Source organism: Symphalangus syndactylus, chromosome 13 (assembly GCF_028878055.3).
Source record: "Symphalangus syndactylus isolate Jambi chromosome 13, NHGRI_mSymSyn1-v2.1_pri, whole genome shotgun sequence".
In the NCBI taxonomy this organism is placed as follows: domain Eukaryota; kingdom Metazoa; phylum Chordata; class Mammalia; order Primates; family Hylobatidae; genus Symphalangus; species Symphalangus syndactylus.
The window spans coordinates 105,292,902-105,313,206 of record NC_072435.2 but is presented as its reverse complement, the minus strand read 5'-3'; the positions used below and the strand labels follow the sequence as shown (position 1 = coordinate 105,313,206).

Genomic DNA, 20,305 nt, shown 5'->3' with positions numbered 1-20,305 from the left:
CTAGTGTCAGAATAGAGACCTAGAGAAGGACTGCAGCTCCCGCCCGGGGCCTGGATGAGCTGGTGGCTTCTCCGCTCTTTCTCCCTCACCCACGGGGACATCTGGGTAGCCGGGGCTCTGGGATCCAAGGCTGGGCCTGGGTTCTGGAGCCAAATTGGCCACATTTGGTGGTTGACAGTTGTTTTCTATTCTCTGCAAAGGGTTGCAGCTGGGAACTCGGCGGACTCAGAATCAGACAGGCCTGTGTTCTATCCCAGCCACTTCTCCATTCTTCATCCTCAGCTGTGTGACTTTGGGCAAAGTGATTGCACTTCTGTGGGTCTCACTAACCTTGTCTGTAATGTGGGTGCATGCACCTCTGTTGCGCCAAGTGGTTGTGAGGAACTAGTAACGTTTAACCTCGAGCCTGGTATCTGGTCTGCCTGTAGTAAGTGTGAGATCTCAGTAATTGTAGCAGCGATAGCAATGCTTTGGTCACCTGTCCTTCCCCATCAATGTGGTAATCAAAGGAGATTGGTTGTATAAAGAAACCATGCTAGAATGGCCACCGGAGGGCACTTTGAGTTCAGCCAGCCCAGTTCCTAGATAGGGAAACTGAGGCCCAAGGAGGCACAGGGATTCAGGGCTAGAGCCCCAGCTGGGTTCCTGGGCCCAGACCTGGATTGTGCCATGCGCCCCTACATGCCACACACACAGACCCCACCCTGTGGAGGATGAGGAGGTTTTTCCAGGATAGCAGGTGCGTCCTTTGCCCTGATATCCAAATATGAGGGACCCAGCATGGAGAGTGGCTCCAGCCTCTCCCGTTTCCCCTCTCCTGATATCCCAGTGTGGGGACGCCTGGCAGTTGACCAAGGACATGGGGACCTAGGTGACCCCAGTGGTGACGCCTGGGAACAGCTGAGCCATAGGCCACCTCCCAGTGTAACACCTGGCCCTAGACCTTGGTTTCCTGCCCCACTCCCTCCCGAGTGCTCACACTGTGCTTTTCTCTGCTTGAATTCCCTCTCGGGTTCTGGTGCCGCCCCCTTAGGAAATGGATTGGTTAGGGTCACTCACAGTGGCATTATCAGGATTGGAACCCAAGTCTAGCCCACTGCAGAGGCTGGGCCTGCTGGGCTTGCCCCGTCCAGGCTCCCCTGGGTTCCAGATGCACCCGGGCGGGCTTTGATTATGAATGGCGGTGGGGGTGGGGCTTGCAGCCAGAACACCTGGCTCCCTCTCAACATCCTCGTGGCCGTTAGTCAGGTTGTGTCCTCATCTGTAAAACGGGCATGATTTTATCATGTACCTGATAGACTCAAGTGAGGTCAGAAAAGCACTCTGTCAATTGCTGTTTATACTAGTTGTGTCCTATTTGTGATGATTCCCGGCAGCCTTCCATGCAGCTCTGCCTTTCCCAGCTCCTCACCCTGCAGGGCCCGGCTCCTGCTCCCCAGGGGCTGGGGTGATGTGCTTGGCTCATTGACCCAGTGCAGAAGGGCCTGGGTCCCACCCTGGACACAGTCCCTTCCTCTCGGAGCCTCTGTTTCCTCTTCTGTGGACTGGGTACTATGTGCTGCCCGACCTGGATGCCTGGCCTCAGGGAGGTGGACCACCCACCGCAGAGTCCAATCCAAGGCGTCCCCTCTGCCCTGGACTTCACCATTGCCAGCCACCCTGGCAGGGCTCTGTGAATGGGAGGGGAGGCCTGCCTTAGCCGGAAGTTCTCCAGTTCCTCTGGCCCTGATATTGGGCTAGGAGGCTGGGGGAGAAGAGCTGGGAGGAGGCGAAGGCAGGAACGGGACACAGGGAAGAGTCCATGCTGTGAGGTTTGAACCCCAGCTTCCCACAGATTTGCCGTGTGACCTCGCACAGGTTGCTACACGTCTTAGTTTTTTCCTCTCGAACGCCTCCCACCCTGCAAGGGTGTTGTGAGGCTCTGGCAAGACACAGTGTGTAGGAAAATGCCTGATCCACAGTCAAGGCCTAATAAATGCTGAGCTCCCTGGGGCAGGAGTGGTCTCCTGCAAATCCCTAGGCACCAGAGCAGGGGGTGGGTGGGCACTGGGATGTCTGGCCTGGCTGAGATGGGGTTGGCCATGGAGATGGCTGCTGCCTAGCCACTGTGGCCTGTCCCCAGCCCCACTGCCACCATGGCCCCTTGGAGCATGCCAGGCACAGAGGAAGAGCTGGGAAGAAATTGTGATGGAGGGGAGATGCCCCCCTGCCCCCGAGACCACCATGAAGGGAATGAGGAAGAGGGCCCCCGTCTGGTTCTGTCTCTGCTGCTCTAGGGATCGATTGCTGACCATGACCTAGCAGCCACCAGCCTGTGTGCTAAATGACTATGTCCATCTTGAAAGAGCTGGAATAGGGGAAGCACTGAGGGCAGGATGCTCCACGCACAGGAGGTACCCGGAGGTTCCTGGCCTGCTTCCCTCCCGGGCTGCAAGCCTGGTCAGCTGGGAGGAGACAGCCCCTTTCACTCCTAAGGGGAGGAAGAAAGAAAACGAAAACAACAGCTACAAAAGCAACCCGACAGCTGAGACACCATCTGTGTTTTCCTTTTTTTTTCTTTCTCTTCGTTTTTAAAACAATATAGTGCAGACTGCACTTCTCACAGTAGAATATAATGGTCAATTTTAGTATAAAAAAAAAAACATTCTCAGAGATTTGTAAATGCACTTAGTGCTTGAACAGGCCTTGGAGAGAGATACAGTACCGCTTCCAGAGCGCCAGAGGGGCCAGGACTTGAGGACTTCATGAGGGGACTCCTGCCTATCTTTCCCCGCCTTGATCGTGTGGGACAGGCCTTGGAGGGTGGTTTGCAGGAAAGGAGTTGGATTGGGCCTCCCAGTTAAAACCAAGAGGGTCCCAGGAGATCCCTCGAAGAAGGCAAGGGAGGTTCTCTCTGAATGGGATCTAAGATTTCAGGCCCATTGTTAGCCCCTGTGGTGCCTTTGTGCGAACAGGAAAAGGATGCCCCTTCCTCAAGATGCAGAAAATTGTAATAAATATACAAATTTGGGTGAAAGTGGTGTCTCCTTAGACAGGGGGCCCTTGTGCAGTGCACAGCCTGAACAACTGTACCCAGCAGCCCTATAAGATGTATTGGAGGGAAGGGGGAAGATGGTAGTCCAGGGTTTGGAGAATGGGGATGGGGGGTGCAACTGTGTTAGGAAGGAATGGTGGGGGTAGGGGAAGGAGGAACAGGGGGACTGGTCTAGTCCCTGGGGCCTCTGTCAGAGTGGTCTTCACCTGGCTGGTGGGGAGACACTTTGGGCCCAGTGACTTCCTATCGGCCTCCTGTGCCCCTTTTCCAGAATACTGGGGAGCCAGTGTGGGGAGACACAGCTGCCTGACCCCTGGGGGGCTGCTCTGCCCCCCACCCTGACTCTGGTGCGCCTGCTTCCTCCTGCACCCCACCTTGGCCTGGGCCCCTGTCCCAGGAGGCCCAGAAAGAACCATTCCTGTTTTTGAGTGGTTTCTCTCTCCCTGCCTCTGCCAGCTTAGATAAAGGAAGGCATGGGCGTCAGTGGCTGCCCCCAGGCCCTCACTGTGTCCTGGGGCAACCAATGGTGGGGAGGGGCCTTGGTATGTGAGGTTGCCCTGCCACCCTCCATCCGGCCGCAGCGAGGCGGCAGCCAGCCTGGCTCCCCTGTGGGCATCAGCAGGCACAGGGTGGGGCTGAGCGCCCGTGAGCTGCCCACCCTGTTCGGCGGCCTGCCTCCTGGCTCTGCGCCCCGTCCGCATGTCCGTATGTCCGCAGGGCAGGCCTTATCTGTAGACGGGTAGGCGGATGTGGGCATGCTGGTGGTCGAGTAGCCGGGGCACGGCCACCGTCTCATAGCCCTTGCCCAGCATCTGCTCCTTGATGCAGGGCGGCCGGATGTCGTTGATGAGATACTCCAGTGACTGCAGGCTGCTGCTCAGCACCGATGTGTTGCACACACTCTTGCTGGGCAGGCCCGAGAGGGCATCTGCAGGGGGCCCAGCCAGCTCCCGGGCTGCCCCTGGCCCCAGCTCCGTGACCGCCACCGCTGCTGCCGGGTTGTAGCAGTCGCTGGTGGGGGTCACCAGCACACTGTTCCAGGGGGCCGCAAAGTACTGGCCCACAGTGAAGCTGGTGGGCAGCCCCACGCCACAGTTGAGGGGTGACCCGCTGGCCCGCTCATATGCCCGGCCCCCGCAAGCCTCAGGGGACTTGCTGGCCACCGTGCTCCCACTGTAGGCACGCAGTGGCTGGGGCGGCGGTGGGGGCGGTTTCTGTGGCCACAGCAGGTAATCCAGGCCGCTGTCTGTGTACCCTGCAGGCTTGGCGGCCCCAGCCAACGTCAAGGCTTGGGTGGCTCCCTGGCCCAGCTCAGTGCCTTTCCGGCAGTCGGACAGACCGGCTGCGGCCGAGTAGGCCATGCTGGGGAAGCTGGGCACTGGGCCGTGCTTGGCAGGGCTGGGATGGGGAACAGCCACGCCCTGGCAGGCAGGGGGTGCGGCACCCGGGGCCTGGCACTGCTGGTTGAGCTGGTAGAGGAGGCTGTGGATGGAGGGCAGGTTGGAAGGTGGCAGGGGCAGGCCCCGGCCTGGCAGGGGGATGACGGAGGCAGCAGTGGCGGCTGCAGGCAGGCCAGGTGGTGGAGCAAGCGCCTCAGGTGGCTTGGGGTAGGCCAAGGGCCCCAGAGTGCTGGGCACTGGGTAGGGCGCAATGCCCACCTGCACGGCGGCCGGTGACAGCTTGGTCCGCTTGCCCTCGGCGCTCTTGAGCACACTTTTGGCAGGCCCAGCTGGTGCGGCCGTGCTGGAGGAGGAAACCGCGGCCTTGACGATGGCCAGAAGGCCCTGGTAGCCAGCGGTGTGCTGCGGGTAGGGGCTGTAGCGCTGGCCACTGGTGTCATAGCCATTGACTGTGCGGCTGAGGTGCTTGTGCTGGGGCACACGGATGTTGGTGGGGAAGATCTTGATGGACAGCGGGCTGTTGGCCACCTTCTCGGCATAGGCGTCCAGTTCTGCTGGGCTCGGGTAGCGGGAGGAATGCATGGCGCTGGCCACCGCCTCGCCTGCGGGAGGAAACAGGTGTGAGGGCCCATCAGGAGGCCACGCCCACCTCTCCCCACAGAGCTCACGAGTCCTGCCCCCTCCACTCATTTCTCATTCATTTTACTCCTTATTCCTTCTACATTTTTAAACATCGTAAAGTGTAAGTGTAAAGTGCAGGGAACTGCCTGCATCATAAGCTTGATGAACTTTCACAAAAGGAACACACCTGTTTTATGGTACCCAGGCCAGGAGACAGGACATTGCTAATCCCCTGTAGGGTCCCTGGGCCCCTCCCAGTCTCTAACCACACCACACTAACCACTATCCTGACTTCTAACATGGACTGGTTGTGCCTGGTTTGTGTATGTGGTCAGATGGAATTCTACAGTATGTACTCATTTGCACCTGGCTTCTATCACTTCATACTATGAGAGAGTCATCCGGGTGGCTGTGTGGGGAGTAGTCTGGTCTGTTTCATTGCTGTATGGTATTTGTTGTGTGACTATGCCGCAATCTATTCATCGTTTCTGTTCTTTTAGAGACAGGGTCTTGCTCTGTCACCCAGGCTGGGGTGCAGTGGTGCAGTCATGGCTCACTACAGCCTCGACCTCCTAGACTCAAGTGATCCTAGGCATGCGCTACCACGCCTGGCTAATTTTTGCATTTTTTGTAGAGACAGGGTTGCGCCACGTTGGCCAGGCCAGTCTCAAACTCCTGAGCTCAAGTGATCCCCCTGCCTTGGCCTCCCAAAGTGCTGGGATTACAGGCATGAGCCACTGCACCTGGCCCATCCTTTCTATTCTTGATGGCATTTGGGTTGTTTCTAGCTGGGTGAGGTGGCTCACACCTGTAATCCCAGCACTTTGGGCAGCCGAAGTGGAAGGATCGCTTGAGCCCAGGAGTTCAAGATCAGCCTGGGCGACACAGCAAGACCTCATCTTTATGGAAAAAAAAAAAAAAAAAGCCAAGCATTATGGTGCATGCCTGTAGTCCTAGCTACTTTGGAGGCTGAGGTGGGAGGATCACCTGAGCCCAGGAGTTGGAGGCTGCAGTGAGCTGTGACTGTGCCATTGCATTCCAGCCTGGCAGATAGAGCAAGACTTTGTCTCGAAAAAATAAAAGGAAATAAATACAGTGCCACGGCCCCTAGTGCATGCAGAGTTCTGTTGGATATATACTCAGGAATGGAATTTCTAGGTCTCAGGGGAGATGCCCCTGCCCGGCTTTGGGAGAAAATGCCTGACCATTTATTCGTGAGACCATGCCAGGCTACACTCCCACCCGCAGAGCACAAGAGTTCCAGTGGCCCCACAACCTGCCAGTGCTTGGTATCATCTTTCATTCTGTCACCACTCTGGGGGACATTCCTTCCTTCTAACCCTTTTATCCTCCCTGTGCCTCCCTTCCTCACCTGTGAAACGGGATGATGACCCCCTGCCCACCTCATGGGCTGGTTAAGCGTGCTACTATGTGAACACGGCAGATGGGGCTTAGCGCCAGGGCGAGCTGCTGCCTCTTGCTTCCTGGCCCCTCCTTGAGTCTACTGTTCACCTGAAAGGCCAGCATGGCTGCTGCTGCCTTTTTAGTGAGCCGCCTGCATGGGGCTGAAGGGTACGCTCTGTTCTACAGGCTGACTGTCCCCACTGTAAGTAGACACAACTGGCCCTGCCATGGGGAAGGAGGGCCATGGCGGGCAGACTCCTGCCCCCATCCATAGCCCCTCCCTGGTCCTGAGACCTTCCCAAGGGCAGCCCACGGCTTTCCCGGGGCTGAGGGGGTGTGGAGAGTGGTGGTGGTGGAGTTCCAGGAGGCAGATGGAATGGCCCTGGGCATGTAGTTTGCCCAGCTGAGCCTCAGTTTTCCCATCTGTAGAATGGGGGTCATGATCATGCCAGGTCTCCAAGGTGGCCTCAAGGAATGGAGGCGCCAGGGGGCTCAGTAGGGGGTGAGGTACATGATAGGTGCTTGGAGCTCATTACTTTCACGGGAGCTTGCGAGAGGAGCTTCACCACTCGGCCTCTGCTTCCTCCTCTGTAAAATGGGGTGATGCTGCTGCTAATACTACTTCCCAAGGTGGCTGGGAGGGTTTGACGGGTCATGTGCGGTAGATGGCGTTAACAAAAGCTGGTGTTCTGTGAGTGTATTAATACCTTTCCCGTCTGCCCAGAGAAAGGGCCCTCCCAGAAAAGGGGCAGGGGACTCATGCCACCCTTCTGACGGGCACAGGTGGGACTGGCATCGCAGCTGGGGATAGAGTGCAGACCCTGCTACCTCCCCACTGATCAGAAGGCTGCAGGCCATATCCCATCCTTCTAAAGCATCGTCCCTGACACCGTCGTGGGCTCACAACCAATCCAAGTGAAATGGGATGGAGAGGAACAGGCGGTGGTGGGACATGGGGGTCCAGAGACAGTTTCCCAAAAGGAACTGTATCCTGGTTAAGTCCTGGGCCACTGGTAGAAGGGGTGAAAAAAGAGGGAGAAACAGATTTCAGGCAGAGTAAACAGCCTAGGCAAAAGCCCTGAGGCAGAGAAGCAGTCCGGGTGGGAACTGTAAATGACTCGGGAAGAGAGAGGGAGCCCGGGGCAGGCTTGCAGAGAGAAACCCAAGAAAGGTGGCCAGCCGGGAGGGCCTCTTCGCTGCAGGACAGCGGCTCTCACTGCACGGGGCACTCTGGCTGTGTGTAGAGACATGTTTGGCTGTCACAGCTAGGGGTAGAGGTGCTACTGGCATCGGGTGGGTCATGGCCCGGGTTGCCACTAAACATCCTACAATGCACAGGACAGCTCTGCCACACAGAAGGGTCCAGTCCCAATTGTCAGCAGGGCCAAGGGTGAGGAGCCCTGACCTGGGGCACTGGGCATCCATGGGAGGTTTTAAGCAGGGTAAGGCATGGGCAGGCCTATGAACCTAGGCAAATGAGCTTCGGTCGGCTTATTTGCCTCTGCCCTGGGGTGAAGGGTGTGGTCTGACCTGGCCAGGGCAGCAGGGAGTGAAGAAGTAGGTGGCTCTCCGTCCATCTGGCCTCACTGGGGCTGGGCAAGTGGACCCGGCCATGGCCCCCATCCCGACTCTGCCCGGGGCAGCCTCCTCCTAAGTGGCCTAAAATAAACTCGGTGTGGAGCATGGAAATGTCACTTTGGCCAAGGGGGAATCTTTCTCCGAGATTGGATTTAAACTACATTATACAAGCAATTTCATGGGCACTTAGCGCCACTCGGAGAGTCCCGCAAAAAAGGGACCAGCTCTTCATTTACCAGCCATAAATCAGCAGTTGCTATAATGAGCACAAAAATGTCACTTTTATGCAATTTTACAGATGAACAAAACTGGTGAAATTAACTGTGGTAACCTACTGGAGTCAGCAAAAGCAGCTGCCAGGGAAAAAAAAATTATATCTGTATGTATTTTTGTTCCTCTTAAACTCTCTTCCCAAGCAAGTTTCTGCCATTGTGGTGTGAAAACTCATTTGTCCTCACCATTATACTTTCATTTGGAGTTTATCTTGAGTATCCAATGAGCCACCAACTGTGAAAATGATTAAATCTACAAAATCTATCTAATGGATGGAATGAATTAGGTGTTTAAAACCTTAAGAAGAAGAAAAAGGAGTGCCTGTTCCTAGTCCCCATTCACTGAAAGAAGGGGCATTTTGCCCCCATGTGGTCAACAGGGCTCACTGAGGGTGACCTGGTCCCTCTGCCATTCCACAGAAAGTGCCATAATACAGAAGCTCATTTTGGTGAGCGTCTAGTATGTGCTAGGCTCCATGGCCATGGCTTTTTTTCTTTTTCTTTTTTTTTTTTTTTTGAAGACAGGGTCTCACTCAGGGTAGAATGCAGTGGCACAATCATAGCTCACTGCAGCCTTGACCTCCCAGGCTCAAGTGATCCTCCTGCCTCAGTCTCCCAAGTAGCTGGGACTACAAGGGTGTGCCACTACACCTGGCTAATTTTTGTTTTTTTTGTAGGCATGGGGTCTCACTATGCTGCTCAGGCTGGTCTCGAACTCATGGGCTCAAGTGACCCTCCCACCTGGCATCTGAAAGTGCTGGGATTACAGGTCAGCACTTTGAGATGCCACTCTCATTTGGAGGCCCTAACAACCTAGAGGTGGGAGATGGTCCCCGTTTTACTGATGAGGAAACAAGTTAGGACATTTGGCAGCTGGCCTCCATGATCTGCCACTCACACCAGTGATTTTTATGCCTCCTGGTATTCATGCCCTTGTCCAGTCCCTGGGACCCACACCAAACAGGACTGACCCGTATAACTAGTACGATACTCTGGAAGTGAAAGAATATGGCTTCCAGGGCTCAGTCATAAAAGTAGTTGTGGCTTCCTCCTCACTCGCTCTCTCAGACCACTTGCTCTGGGGGAAGCCACTGTTGTGTCAGGACACTGAAGCAGCCCATGGAGAAAGAGGCCCATGTGGCCATGAACTGCAGCCTTCAGCCAAGAAGACCATGTGAGACTTCTTGGAAGCAGATCCTCCAGCCCCAGTCAGGCCTTCGGATGAGAGTGCAGCCCTGACCAATATCCTGACTGCAACCTCTTGACAGACCCTGAGCAGAACCACTCAGCCAAGCTGCTCCCAACTTCCTAAGCCACAGAAACCATGAGACATATTAACTGACTGTTGCTGCCTTAAGCCACTGAGTTTTACTTGTCACACAGCAGTAGGTGACTCATGCAGGTCCCACTGTGCAGAGCAGGAAGTGGAAGCTCAGAGATTCCCAAGAGCATGCAATCAGCAAAGGGTGGAGCTGAGATTCAGGCCCAGTCTGTCTGCTTTCCAGGTTGTCTTCACCCTACCTCCACCTTGAGGCAGGGCGAAGCCAGGGGCTTCATGAGGCCCTCCTCTTCCCTAGAATCAGGAGGAGGACAGTCCTGAGGAGAGACCACAGAGTCAGCCTAGAGGTTCAAGAAGGCAGGGAGGCCACCCATCAGAGGCCACCCAGGGAGGCAGCTCTCACGCCTGCCCTGAGCTTCTGCCTGGCACTTAGCAACTTTCAGCTGGTGGCCCTGAGCCCCAGTCCCTCTTAGAGATGGGCTTGGGGGAGCTGCCCAGTGCTTCAATGTGCTTTGAATGTGAGTGTCTTCAGGTGGGGCATGAGCCTCCAGGTCACTGGAGTCCCTGTCTGAAGCCTGGCCTGGCCACAGTGCCCCGGTGGCCCCTGGAAGCCTTTGGGTTTGCAGCTCCTCCTTTACATCTTGTTCCCTGAAGGACTTTCCTGAGCCCACCCATGGGTGCCTCCAACCCAACCTGTTCCACCAGAGTAGCAATGGAGGTGGCTTGGGGTCCCAGACTACTTGGGGCCCTGACCCCAGCTTGGTGAAGGCTCCAGACTCTCCCTTGAAAGTGGGCCCAGCTGAGAGTGTTTAGTGCAATTGCACAGTCCCATTTTGGTAAATGTAATGGAAGGAAAAGGTCTTACATGAAGGAAGTGGGTGAGCCAGCGGGCTGGGGCAGGCTTCTCAGCAGTGGCAAGGATGGTGGGGAGGGGGCCTGCAGCTTTGTGACTCCATTCTATCAAATAGGATGCCACGGAAGTGGTGCCGTGTGACTCTCATGGCTGGGTTGTAAGAGGCAATGTGGCTTCCACCTGGAATATGTTCTCTTGGGACCTCCATCCTTGGAACCTGGCCACTGCGTTCTGACGAAGCTGAGGCCTAACATGTGAGCATGCAGGTCTTCAGAAGATTTCCGTGGCCCCTACCATCACCAGGATATCACAGGGCAGCTGCACCCTCCCCACTGTGCCCGGCCCCTATTCCCGAGCATAAGTGGCTGTTTGGAGCTGCTGGTTTTGGGGTTACCACACAGCTACAGTAACCAGAACAGCAGGGCATGGGACTATGAGTGGCGAGATGGAGGGGCACCTAGCTTGGACAGGGTGGTCAGCAAAGAAGCCTCCTCTGATAATGTGGCTTTGGAGTACAGATTGGAGGGAGGTGGGCAAAGGAGCCATGTGGATGGCTGATGGAAGGTAGTCTTGGGGGGTTGGTGAGTGCATGGGACCTGGGACCTGGTGCAGCTGAGGAAGCAGTTGGTGCAGGGTGAGGGTGGGTGGGGAAGACAGGCTGGAGAGGTGGGAGTGCACTGCAAACCAGCAGGCTTCAGGGCCACTGCCAGGACCTGGGGGTTTCCTCCATGTTGGAAGGTTATGAGCTGAGAAGAGAGATCTGACTCAGGTCTTTCTATGACCCCTCAGGCTGCTGGCTGGAAAGGGGCCAAAGGAAGCCCTGGGAGCTGCCCAACTGCCAGCTCCAGGCAGAGTACCCACACCCAGGCGCCCTCAGAAGCAATGGGACTTGCTGGGCCCTAAACATGAGGTTTGAGAGGCCCTGGAGATGTGGGGGATATGGATGGGGCAGGCACATGGAAAGAGGCAGCTCCCACGTGCCTGTAACTTACTACACCCTTGCAGGCTCTCTCCTCCTCTCTGGAAGGAGGTAGAACCAAGGTGTGAAGGAACAAGCCCCAAATGCTGACAGCAGCCTGCCTGGAGAAGAGGGCCCGGGTTATGGGATGGCAGGGGGATTTTATTCCACTGTGCTTTTCTATAATTGCCAGCAGCCAGTGACTGAGTATTGATTTAGGGTGGGGGAGGGGTGCACAGCTCCCTGTCCTCCTCGGGTTCTGCCTGGAGCCTGGGGTAGTGCCCTTGGCAGCTGCATCAAAGCTCCTCTTACTCCCGTGGCCCCTTCTGGCTCCCACCTGCCTTGGTGAGGCAGCTTCTGCTCCTGGGAAGAGCACAGAGGCCTGGGGGGCAGCCTTACAGCATCTGGGGGTGGGGCTGCAGGTGGAACGTGGACTCTGAGCCACAGATCTGGTTCAAGTCCCAGCTCTGCCACACACTGGCTGTGTGGCCTTAGGCACACCACTGTCCCTCTCTGAGCTTTCATTTTCCCTTGTGTGAAATGGGTGAATGCTGCTGCTGACCTGGGAGGTTCTGTGAGAGGTGTTAAGAGCCGGCTTAGCTCAGTGCCTACCCTCAGTGGGGGCACGGTTGTGGGGTTGATGACTTCGTCGGAGCCCCCTCCACTGCCTCCAAGCTCCCAGCTGCCTCTTTCTGTAATGCCCTCCACTGAGCTCCTGCTTGTGTGAGTCTGAGCTGCTCAGGGTGGCATTCAAGGCCCTGGCCATGTGGCCCAGGCCTCCTTCCCGCAGGCCCCTGGAGCCACACATGGCGTCCCCAGCTTCCTCTCATATGCCACCCTCTGTTGACTATTCCCTCCAGGCCAGGCATTGTGCCAAACCCTCATGGCCTTGCCCTTCTGCAGTCCTTGTGGCAGCCCCGTGCTTCAGAAGAGAAGGTCAGACATTTAAGGAGTAGAGTGTCAAGCGGGGGGCCACAAACAAATGCCTAGAGAGGACAGATGGCAGGGACTGAGGTGGGCAGGGAGGGTGTGTCCTGACCAGAGAATGTTCACATTTAAGCAGCATTCAAATACCCAGCAGGGCCAACCACACACCAGGTGGGCGGGATATGGCCCACAGGCTGCCAGTTTGAGACCACTGGTGGCCGAGAGAGGATTTGTGAGCCAAGATTTGAGCCCAGGTCCTCCATCCCCCCGACTCCTGCTCTCAGTCACTGGGCAGCGTTGGTACTGTGGCTCGGGCCCATTCTCTCACACTGATGTGCCCTCTTTCCTCCATAACCGAAGCCTCACTAGTCCTTTAGGGTCTAACTGAAGCACTGCCTCCCTGTGCTGACCACCTGGACAGACTGCTCTCCGGGTCTGTATCTGTTTCCCCTGCCCCACACCCCTATGCGAAGGGCCTCATCTGTGGGTCACAGCACCTGATCCAAAGTGGTGAAATGTGTGTGGGGGGGTGCTGCCCATGAGTCAGGGATGGCCTCCACCCAGCGTTCCACCATGCACTGGTGCCCACTGGTGCGTGGTACACAGTAGGAGCTTGCGTCGTGTGCTGGGTAAATGCAGTAAGAGGGGTTGCCTACATACCCCTGACCCACTGGCTCTCCTGACCCTCAGGTCTCAGCCGAGGTGTCCCCCAGCCAGGCAGCCCCTGATGTGTCCTCGTAGGACCCCCATGCTGTAGCTGTCGGTCTACTTTTCTCCTGAGCTAGATTTGGAGACCGTCTAGGGCAGATCCTGTTTTTTTTCACCACCCTGACATCTAAATAATTGCAGGTGCCACCACCGAGGGTGCTTGGAAAGCGTCCCATGGATGGTGGCTCCAAGGCCAAAGAATCCCGTTCCCAGGCCTCTGAGAGGTTGCAGGGGCAGCCACCAGGCAGCATGTGGGTTCAAACATGCAGAAGCCAGGGTGCTCCCCACTGTGTACTGGGGCCACTCCTTCCCCCACTCTGCCTCTGCCTGCTGCGGCCCCCATTAAAGACTTGTCGGGAAATTTAAAAGGCTGGCTGGGCTGGAAGTGCTGGATGAGCTGCCGCTGCCATTAAGTTAATGTTATGGGCCTTTTACAGGTGTGTTAAATAGATGCGGTTATTAACGAGTGTATTATGCCAATTAAAACCAGCCCTTTGAGTGGGATTTAATGTTGCTATAGGGAGACACAAGAGCGGGCCTTCCAGAAGCTGAGGAGTGGGCAGGGCAGGCGGAGTGTGTTGGGGAGGTGCCAGAGGGACCATGGAGCAGCGGGGAGCTTGGACGGCAACACTCTGCACCGCAGGGCCTGTGATATGGGACCCCAGGCCCCTACCGCAGAGTGAGCCAGGCAGGGCCAGGCCGGGTCCAGGGAGAGGAGTGTGTTCTTCAGCCCTCACCATCCTGTGGGGTGCATTCTGGGGCTGCCCCCATTTGACAGATAAGCAGCTGAGGCTTGGAAAGGGCAAGTTACCTGTCCAAGGAGCCGGAAGTGGCAGACAGGAGGCTTGGAGGTGGGTTCTGCTGGCACCAGAGCTACCTCCTGGATCCCCCTGCGGTCCTAGGTTCCTACTGCTTCACTGGGCATGCCCCTGGAGAAGGGGTTCCCTTGGTGGACTTCAGCTTTCTGGACGGTAGAATGGAGCAAATTCTCGCCTTCCCATAGGAGAGGGGAGAGTGAAAGGTGTGCAAGCACACAGTAGGTATTCACCCAGTGTCGTTTCTTTCTCAAGCTGTTGCACGCTTTGTCTACTGCCTCCTTTGTTAGGGCTCAGGGTATTTATCTGTGTTGAAATGGGGGAGCAAGGGGTGTCCAGGGCTTCTCTAGGATGGAAGGGGTCCCTGGCACAGGGCCTGGCCCCAGCTCGCCAGGGGAAGCAGCTCCACATCTGCATTCCCCTTCGCTGCCACACTCTGCCCTTGGAGGTGGCAGCCTCCTGAATGCTCAATTAACGTGACACTAATTAGCTGGTGGCAGAGACAGAATCCCTAATGAGGTCGCCCAGGAGGGGGGGCAGGGATGGCGGCTGGGCTAGGGCAGACACAGCTGTTCTCCAGCCTCTGTGGGAGGGGTGTGGGGAGGGGCAGGAGTGGCTGCTCCATACCTTCCTGGCTGTCCCAGGGACCCTGCCCCAGCCCAGTGACTAGGGTGGTAGCCTGAGGGCCCCTGAGGTCAGCCACAGGTGTGAATCCACACATCCCAGTGACCAGCCATGGAACCTCAGGGAAGTGACTGCAGCTCTCCTGATGTCTGTTTCCCGTGAGGGCAGGGGAATGGAGATGAAATGACAGAATGCATGTCAGTCAGCCTGGTACGGGTGCTCAGAAAAGGCTGGCCACCTTCCTTCTAGCTCTTTCTGGGCCGGAACTGGCAGTGGAGGGTAGCAGCAAACAATGGGCCCTGTACAAAGGACCCTGCCTCTCGTTCTCTAACATGTGCACACACGCAAGCTACATACATGTGCTGAGATGCTCACATGTATGCCCAGACATTCAGGGACACCCTCAACATACAAAGACAGTCAGGTGCTCCGGGCACACATTTATCCACACACACCTTCCACATCCCACAGCCCTGGAGTGGCCAAGGTGGCCCTGCTGGTGGGGCTGGAGACACTTTAATCCCTCTCCAGCCTGACTTTCTTGACGCTCCCATGTGCCTCAGTTTCCCTTGCCCACTCCCTAGCTGGGCTCTGTCTTTGGGAGCCCACACCTTACTCTCTGCCTGCACCCAGGGCCCCAGATTTGTCTGTGTTTCCTGTCTTGTCCTGATGTTGCTGCCTGTCCTTTTGCCTTCAGCCCGGCCTCATCTCTCGCCTTCTCCAGACATAGACCTACTCCTGTCTGTCTCCAGCCATATATGTGTTGTTCTGACTCACCTACACATCCCGCCCCCTCCCCACCCCTGGCTCTCTGCCTGTTCCCATCATTGTCTTTCTGCAGCCACATCCGTGGCTCTCTATTCTGGACACTGGTCCATTATAAGTGTGGCAGACACCCACTCTTAATTTGTGGCTTGTCTTTTTTTTCTCTCATTTTGGAAATCCTTTCTATCCTGGGGATTATATTCTCCATCATTTTCTTCAAAGAATGATATGATTTTGCTTTCCACAGTTAGATTTCTAGTCTGCCTGGGATTCCTTTTTGGGTATGGTGTGAGGTAGGGCTCCTCTGTCACTTATTCCCTATGGATAACCATTTGTCCCAGCATGGCATATGTCTTCCCAGTGATCTGCAACCCCTGCTTTGTCTCCTGGTCCTTGTGCTGATCCCACTGTCTCAACTTTAAGCTGTAACAGGACAAGCCCCTTCCCCAACCCTGATACTTCTTTCTCAAGAGTGCCTTGGCCATTTTTGGTCCCTTTGTTTTTATCAATTAAGTCAGCTTTTGAGTTACACACACATAAATGCTCAAGATGTAGGGACTGAATTTCTTCCATTTGAATCTCTGTCTATATGCATGACATATTTCTAAGTTTATTTAGGTCTTTAAAAAATACCACTGAATAAACTTATCTTCTCCATAAAGGCCATTTGCCTCTTTTGTCAGAGTTTCATAATTTAGAGGAAATGGACAAATTCCTAGAAAGACATCAACTACCAAGACTAACTTGAGAAATTGAAAATCTGAATAGACCTATAACAAGTAAAGAGACTGAATTAGCAATCAAAACACTACCCACAATGAAAAGCCTAGACCTAGATGGCCTCATAGGTGAATTCTACTAAGCATTTAAATAAGAATTCATTATTCACAACCTCTTCCATAAAAAAAGAGAGAACACTTCCAGATGAATTCTGTAAGGCCAGTATTACCCTAATTCTAAAACCAGACAAAGATATTACACACAAAAAAACTATAGACCATATAGCCATTATGAATATAGATGCAAAAACCAACAAAATACTAGCAAACTAAATCCAGCCACTTAGAAAAAAGATTATATACCATGACCAAGTGGGACTTATCCCAGGAATGCAAGGTTGGTTCAACATCCAAAAATCAATTAATGTTAATACCATGTTGACAGAAAGACAACTACCACATGTTCATCCCAACAGACACAGAGCATTTGCCAAATCAATATCCCTCATGATAAAAATACTCAAAAAACTATGAAAACTATATAGTTAACATCATACTTCATGGTAAAAGATTGAATGCTTTCCCTCTACAATCAGGAATAAGACAAATTATCTTTCCACTCCTATTCAACATTGTACTAAAATTTTTAGCCAGAGCAATTAGACAAAAAAAAAAAAAAGGCATTCCTATTAGAAAGAAGTAAAACCATCTCTAGTCACAGATGACATTATCTTGTATACAGGATATCCTAAGAAATTCACTAAAAAACTATTAGAATAAAGAAGTTCAGCAAGGTTGCAGGATACAAGATCAATATACAAAAATCAACTGTTTCTATTCACAATGAACAATCCAAAAATTAAGAAAATTCCAATTACAACAGCATCAAAAAGAAGACTGAGGAATAAATTTAACAAAAGAGCAAAACTCAAAATCTGTAAACTACAAAACATTGTTGAAAGAAAAATAAATGGAAAGACACCCTGTGTTCATGGATTGGAAGACAATAATAAGATGGCAATATTCCCTAAGTTGATCAATAAATCCAATGCAAATCTCTATCAAAACCTCAGCTGGCTTCTTTGCAGAACTTGACAAGCTAAAACTAAACTTCATGGGACTCAGAATAGCCAAAACAGTCTTGAAGGAGGAGGACAAAGTTGGAAGATTTACACTTTCTGATTTCAAAGTGTATACAAAGCTGCCATTAAAAACTTAATACAAAGCTGCAGGAATCAAGACAATGTGGTACTGGCATAAAGATGGACATGCAGATCAATGGAATAGAAAATCCAGAAATAAACCCTTACATTTATAGTCAATTGATTTTCACAAGGGAGCCAAAACAACTCAATAGGAGAAAGATTGGTCTCTTCAACAAATGGTGTTGGGACAGCTAGATATCGATATGCAAAAGAATGAAGTTGGCCCTCCCTCCTTCCCTCCCTCCCTTCCTTCCTTTTCCCTCTCTGGCCCAGGCTGCAATCTACTCGGCTTGCTGCTGCCCACGCCGCGGACTGCCTGGGACTGCCGGCGCGCGCCACCGCCTGCCTTTTCTCCTTTCGCTGCAGGCACGCGTTCGCCATCTTGGCCACGCTGGTCACCAGCTCCTGACGCCGAGTGCTCTGCCCGCCTCAGCCTCCCGAGGTACTGGGACTGCAGACGGAGTCTCGCTCACCCAGTGCTCGGTGTTGCCCGGGCTGGAGTGCGGTGGCGTGGTCTGGCCTCGCGGCAGCCCCCGCCCCCCAGCCGCCTACCTTGGCCTACCAGGGTGCTGGGATTGCAGCCCCTGCCCGGCCGCCGCCCCATCTGGGAGGTGGGAAGCGCCTCTGCCCGGCCGCCCCGTCTGGGAAGTGAGGAGCGCCTCTGCCCGGCCACCCACCGTCTGGGAAGTGAGGAGCGCCTCTGCCCGGCCACCCACCGTCTGGGAAGTGAGGAGCGCCTCTGCCCGGCCACCCACCGTCTGGGAAGTGAGGAGCGCCTCTGCCCGGCCACCCCGTCTGGGAAGTGAGGAGCGCCTCTGCCCGGCCGCCCCGTCTGGGAAGTGAGGAGCGCCTCTGCCCGGCCACCCATCGTCTGGGAGGTGAGGAGCGCCTCTGCCCGGCCGCCCCGTCCGGGAGGAAGTGAGGAGCGCCTCTGCCCGGCCGCCCCGTCCGGGAAGAAGTCAGGAGCGCCTCTGCCCGGCCGCCCCGTCCGGGAAGAAGTGAGGAGCGCCTCTGCCCGGCCGCCCCGTCCGGGAAGAAGTGAGGAGCGCCTCTGCCCGGCCGCCCCAGCCGGGAAGAAGTGAGGAGCGCCTCTGCCCGGCCGCCCCGTCCGGGAAGAAGTGAGGAGCGCCTCTGCCCGGCCACCCATCATCTGGGAGGTGAGGAGCGCCTCTGCCCGGCCACCCATCGTCTGGGAAGTGAGGAGTGCCTCTGCCCGGCTGCCCCGTCTGGGAAGTGAGGAGTGCCTCTGCCCGGCCACCCATCGTCTGGGAGGTGAGCAGCGCCTCTGCCCGGCCACCCATCGTCAGCGCCTCTGCCCGGCCGCCCCGTCCGGGAAGAAGTGAGGAGCGCCTCTGCCCGGGCGCCCCGTCCGGGAAGAAGTGAGGAGCGCCTCTGCCCGGCCGCCCCGTCCGGGAAGAAGTGAGGAGCGCCTCTGCCCGGCTGCCCCGTCCGGGAAGAAGTGAGGAGCGCCTCTGCCCGGCCGCCCATCGTCTGGGAGGTGAGGAGTGCCTCTGCCCGGCCACCCATCGTCTGGGAAGTGAGGAGCGCCTCTGCCCGGCCACCCATCGTCTGGGAGGTGAGGAGCGCCTCTGCCCGGCCACCCATCGTCTGGGAGGTGAGGAGCGCCTCTGCCCGGCCACCCATCGTCTGGGAGGTGAGGAGTGCCTCTGCCCGGCCACCCATCGTCTGGGAAGTGAGGAGCGCCTCTGCCCAGCCGCCCCATGTGGGAAGTGAGGAGTGCCTCTGCCCGGCCACCCATCGTCTGGGAGGTGAGGAGCGCCTCTGCCCGGCCACCCACCGTCTGGGAACTGAGGAGCGCCTCTGCCCGGCCACCCCATCTGGGAAGTGAGGAGCGCCTCTGCCCGGCCGTCCCATCTGGGAAGTGAGGAGCGCCTCTGCCCGGCCACCCATCGTCTGGGAGGTGAGGAGCGCCTCTGCCCGGCTGCCCCGTCCGGGAGGAAGTGAGGAGCGCCTCTGCCCGGCCGCCCCGTCCGGGAAGAAGTGAGGAGCGCCTCTGCCCGGCCACCCCGTCCGGGAAGAAGTGAGGAGCGCCTCTGCTTGGGCGCCCCGTCCGGGAAGAAGTGAGGAGCGCCTCTGCCCGGCCGCCCCGTCTGGGAAGTGAGGAGCGCCTCTGCCCGGCCGCCCCGTCCGGGAAGAAGTGAGGAGCGCCTCTGCCCGGCCGCCCCGTCTGGGAAGTGAGGAGCGCCTCTGCCCGGCCGCCCCGTCTGGGAAGAAGTGAGGAGCGCCTCTGCCCGGCCGCCCTGTCTGGGAAGTGAGGAGCGCCTCTGCCCGGCCGCCCCGTCCGAGAAGAAATGAGGAGCGCCTCTGCCCGGGCGCCCCGTCCGGGAAGAAGTGAGGAGCGCCTCTGCCCGGCCTCCCATCGTCTGGGAGGTGAGGAGTGCCTCTGCCCGGCCACCCCGTCCGGGAGGAAGTGAGGAGCGCCTCTGCCCGGCCACCTCGTCTGGGAGGTGAGGAGCGCCTCTGCCCGGCCACCCATTGTCTGGGAGGTGAGGAGCGCCTCTGCCCGGCCACCCATCGTCTGGGAGGTGAGGAGTGCCTCTGCCCGGCCACCCATCGTCTGGGAGGTGAGGAGCGCCTCTGCCCGGCCGCCCCATCTGGGAAGTGAGGAGTGCCTCTGCCCGGACACCCATCGTCTGGGAGGTGAGGAGCGCCTCTGCCTGGCCACCCATCGTCTGGGAAGTGAGGAGCGCCTCTGCCCGGCCACCCATCGTCTGGGAAGTGAGGAGCGCCTCTGCCCGGCCACCTATCGTCTGGGAAGAAGTGAGGAGCGTCTCTGCCTGGCCGCCTCGTCTGGGAAGTGAGGAGCTCCTCTGTCCAGCCGCCCCGTGTCTGGGTAGAAGTGAGGAGCTCCTCTGCCTGGCCGCTCCGTCTGGGAGGTCTACCACGGAGGCCAGAAGCAATGTGGGGGCTGGACGTGGTGGCTCACGCCTGTGGTCCCGGCACTCTGGGGGGTGAGGCGGGTTGATCACTTCGGGCTAGGAGTTCGAGACCAGTCTGGCCAACTTGGCGAAACATGAAGAATACAACAGACAAACCAACCAACCAACTCAGTGACAACAAAACAGGTCTACCCTGGAGTCATACTCTAATTTTTTCTATTTTCCTCCCTTTCTGATCCTTTA

The 20,305-nt window shown here is 56.3% G+C and overlaps 1 protein-coding gene and 1 long non-coding RNA gene across 2 annotated transcripts in view; one reads left to right on the top strand and one right to left on the bottom strand.

The window, feature by feature from the left end:
- The window catches only part of LOC129459960 (uncharacterized), a 43,005-nt gene that overhangs the window by 419 nt on the left and 22,281 nt on the right, over positions 1 to 20,305 (top strand). The window lies entirely within an intron of this gene.
- FAM222A (family with sequence similarity 222 member A) overlaps positions 2,531 to 20,305 on the bottom strand; it is a 60,794-nt gene continuing 43,019 nt past the window's right edge. Inside the window, exon 3 of the mRNA XM_055237370.2 lies at positions 2,531 to 5,036. Coding sequence (XP_055093345.1) covers positions 3,760 to 5,036 — 1,277 coding nt within the window. The 3' untranslated portion in view covers positions 2,531 to 3,759. The remainder of the gene's footprint in view (positions 5,037 to 20,305) is intronic.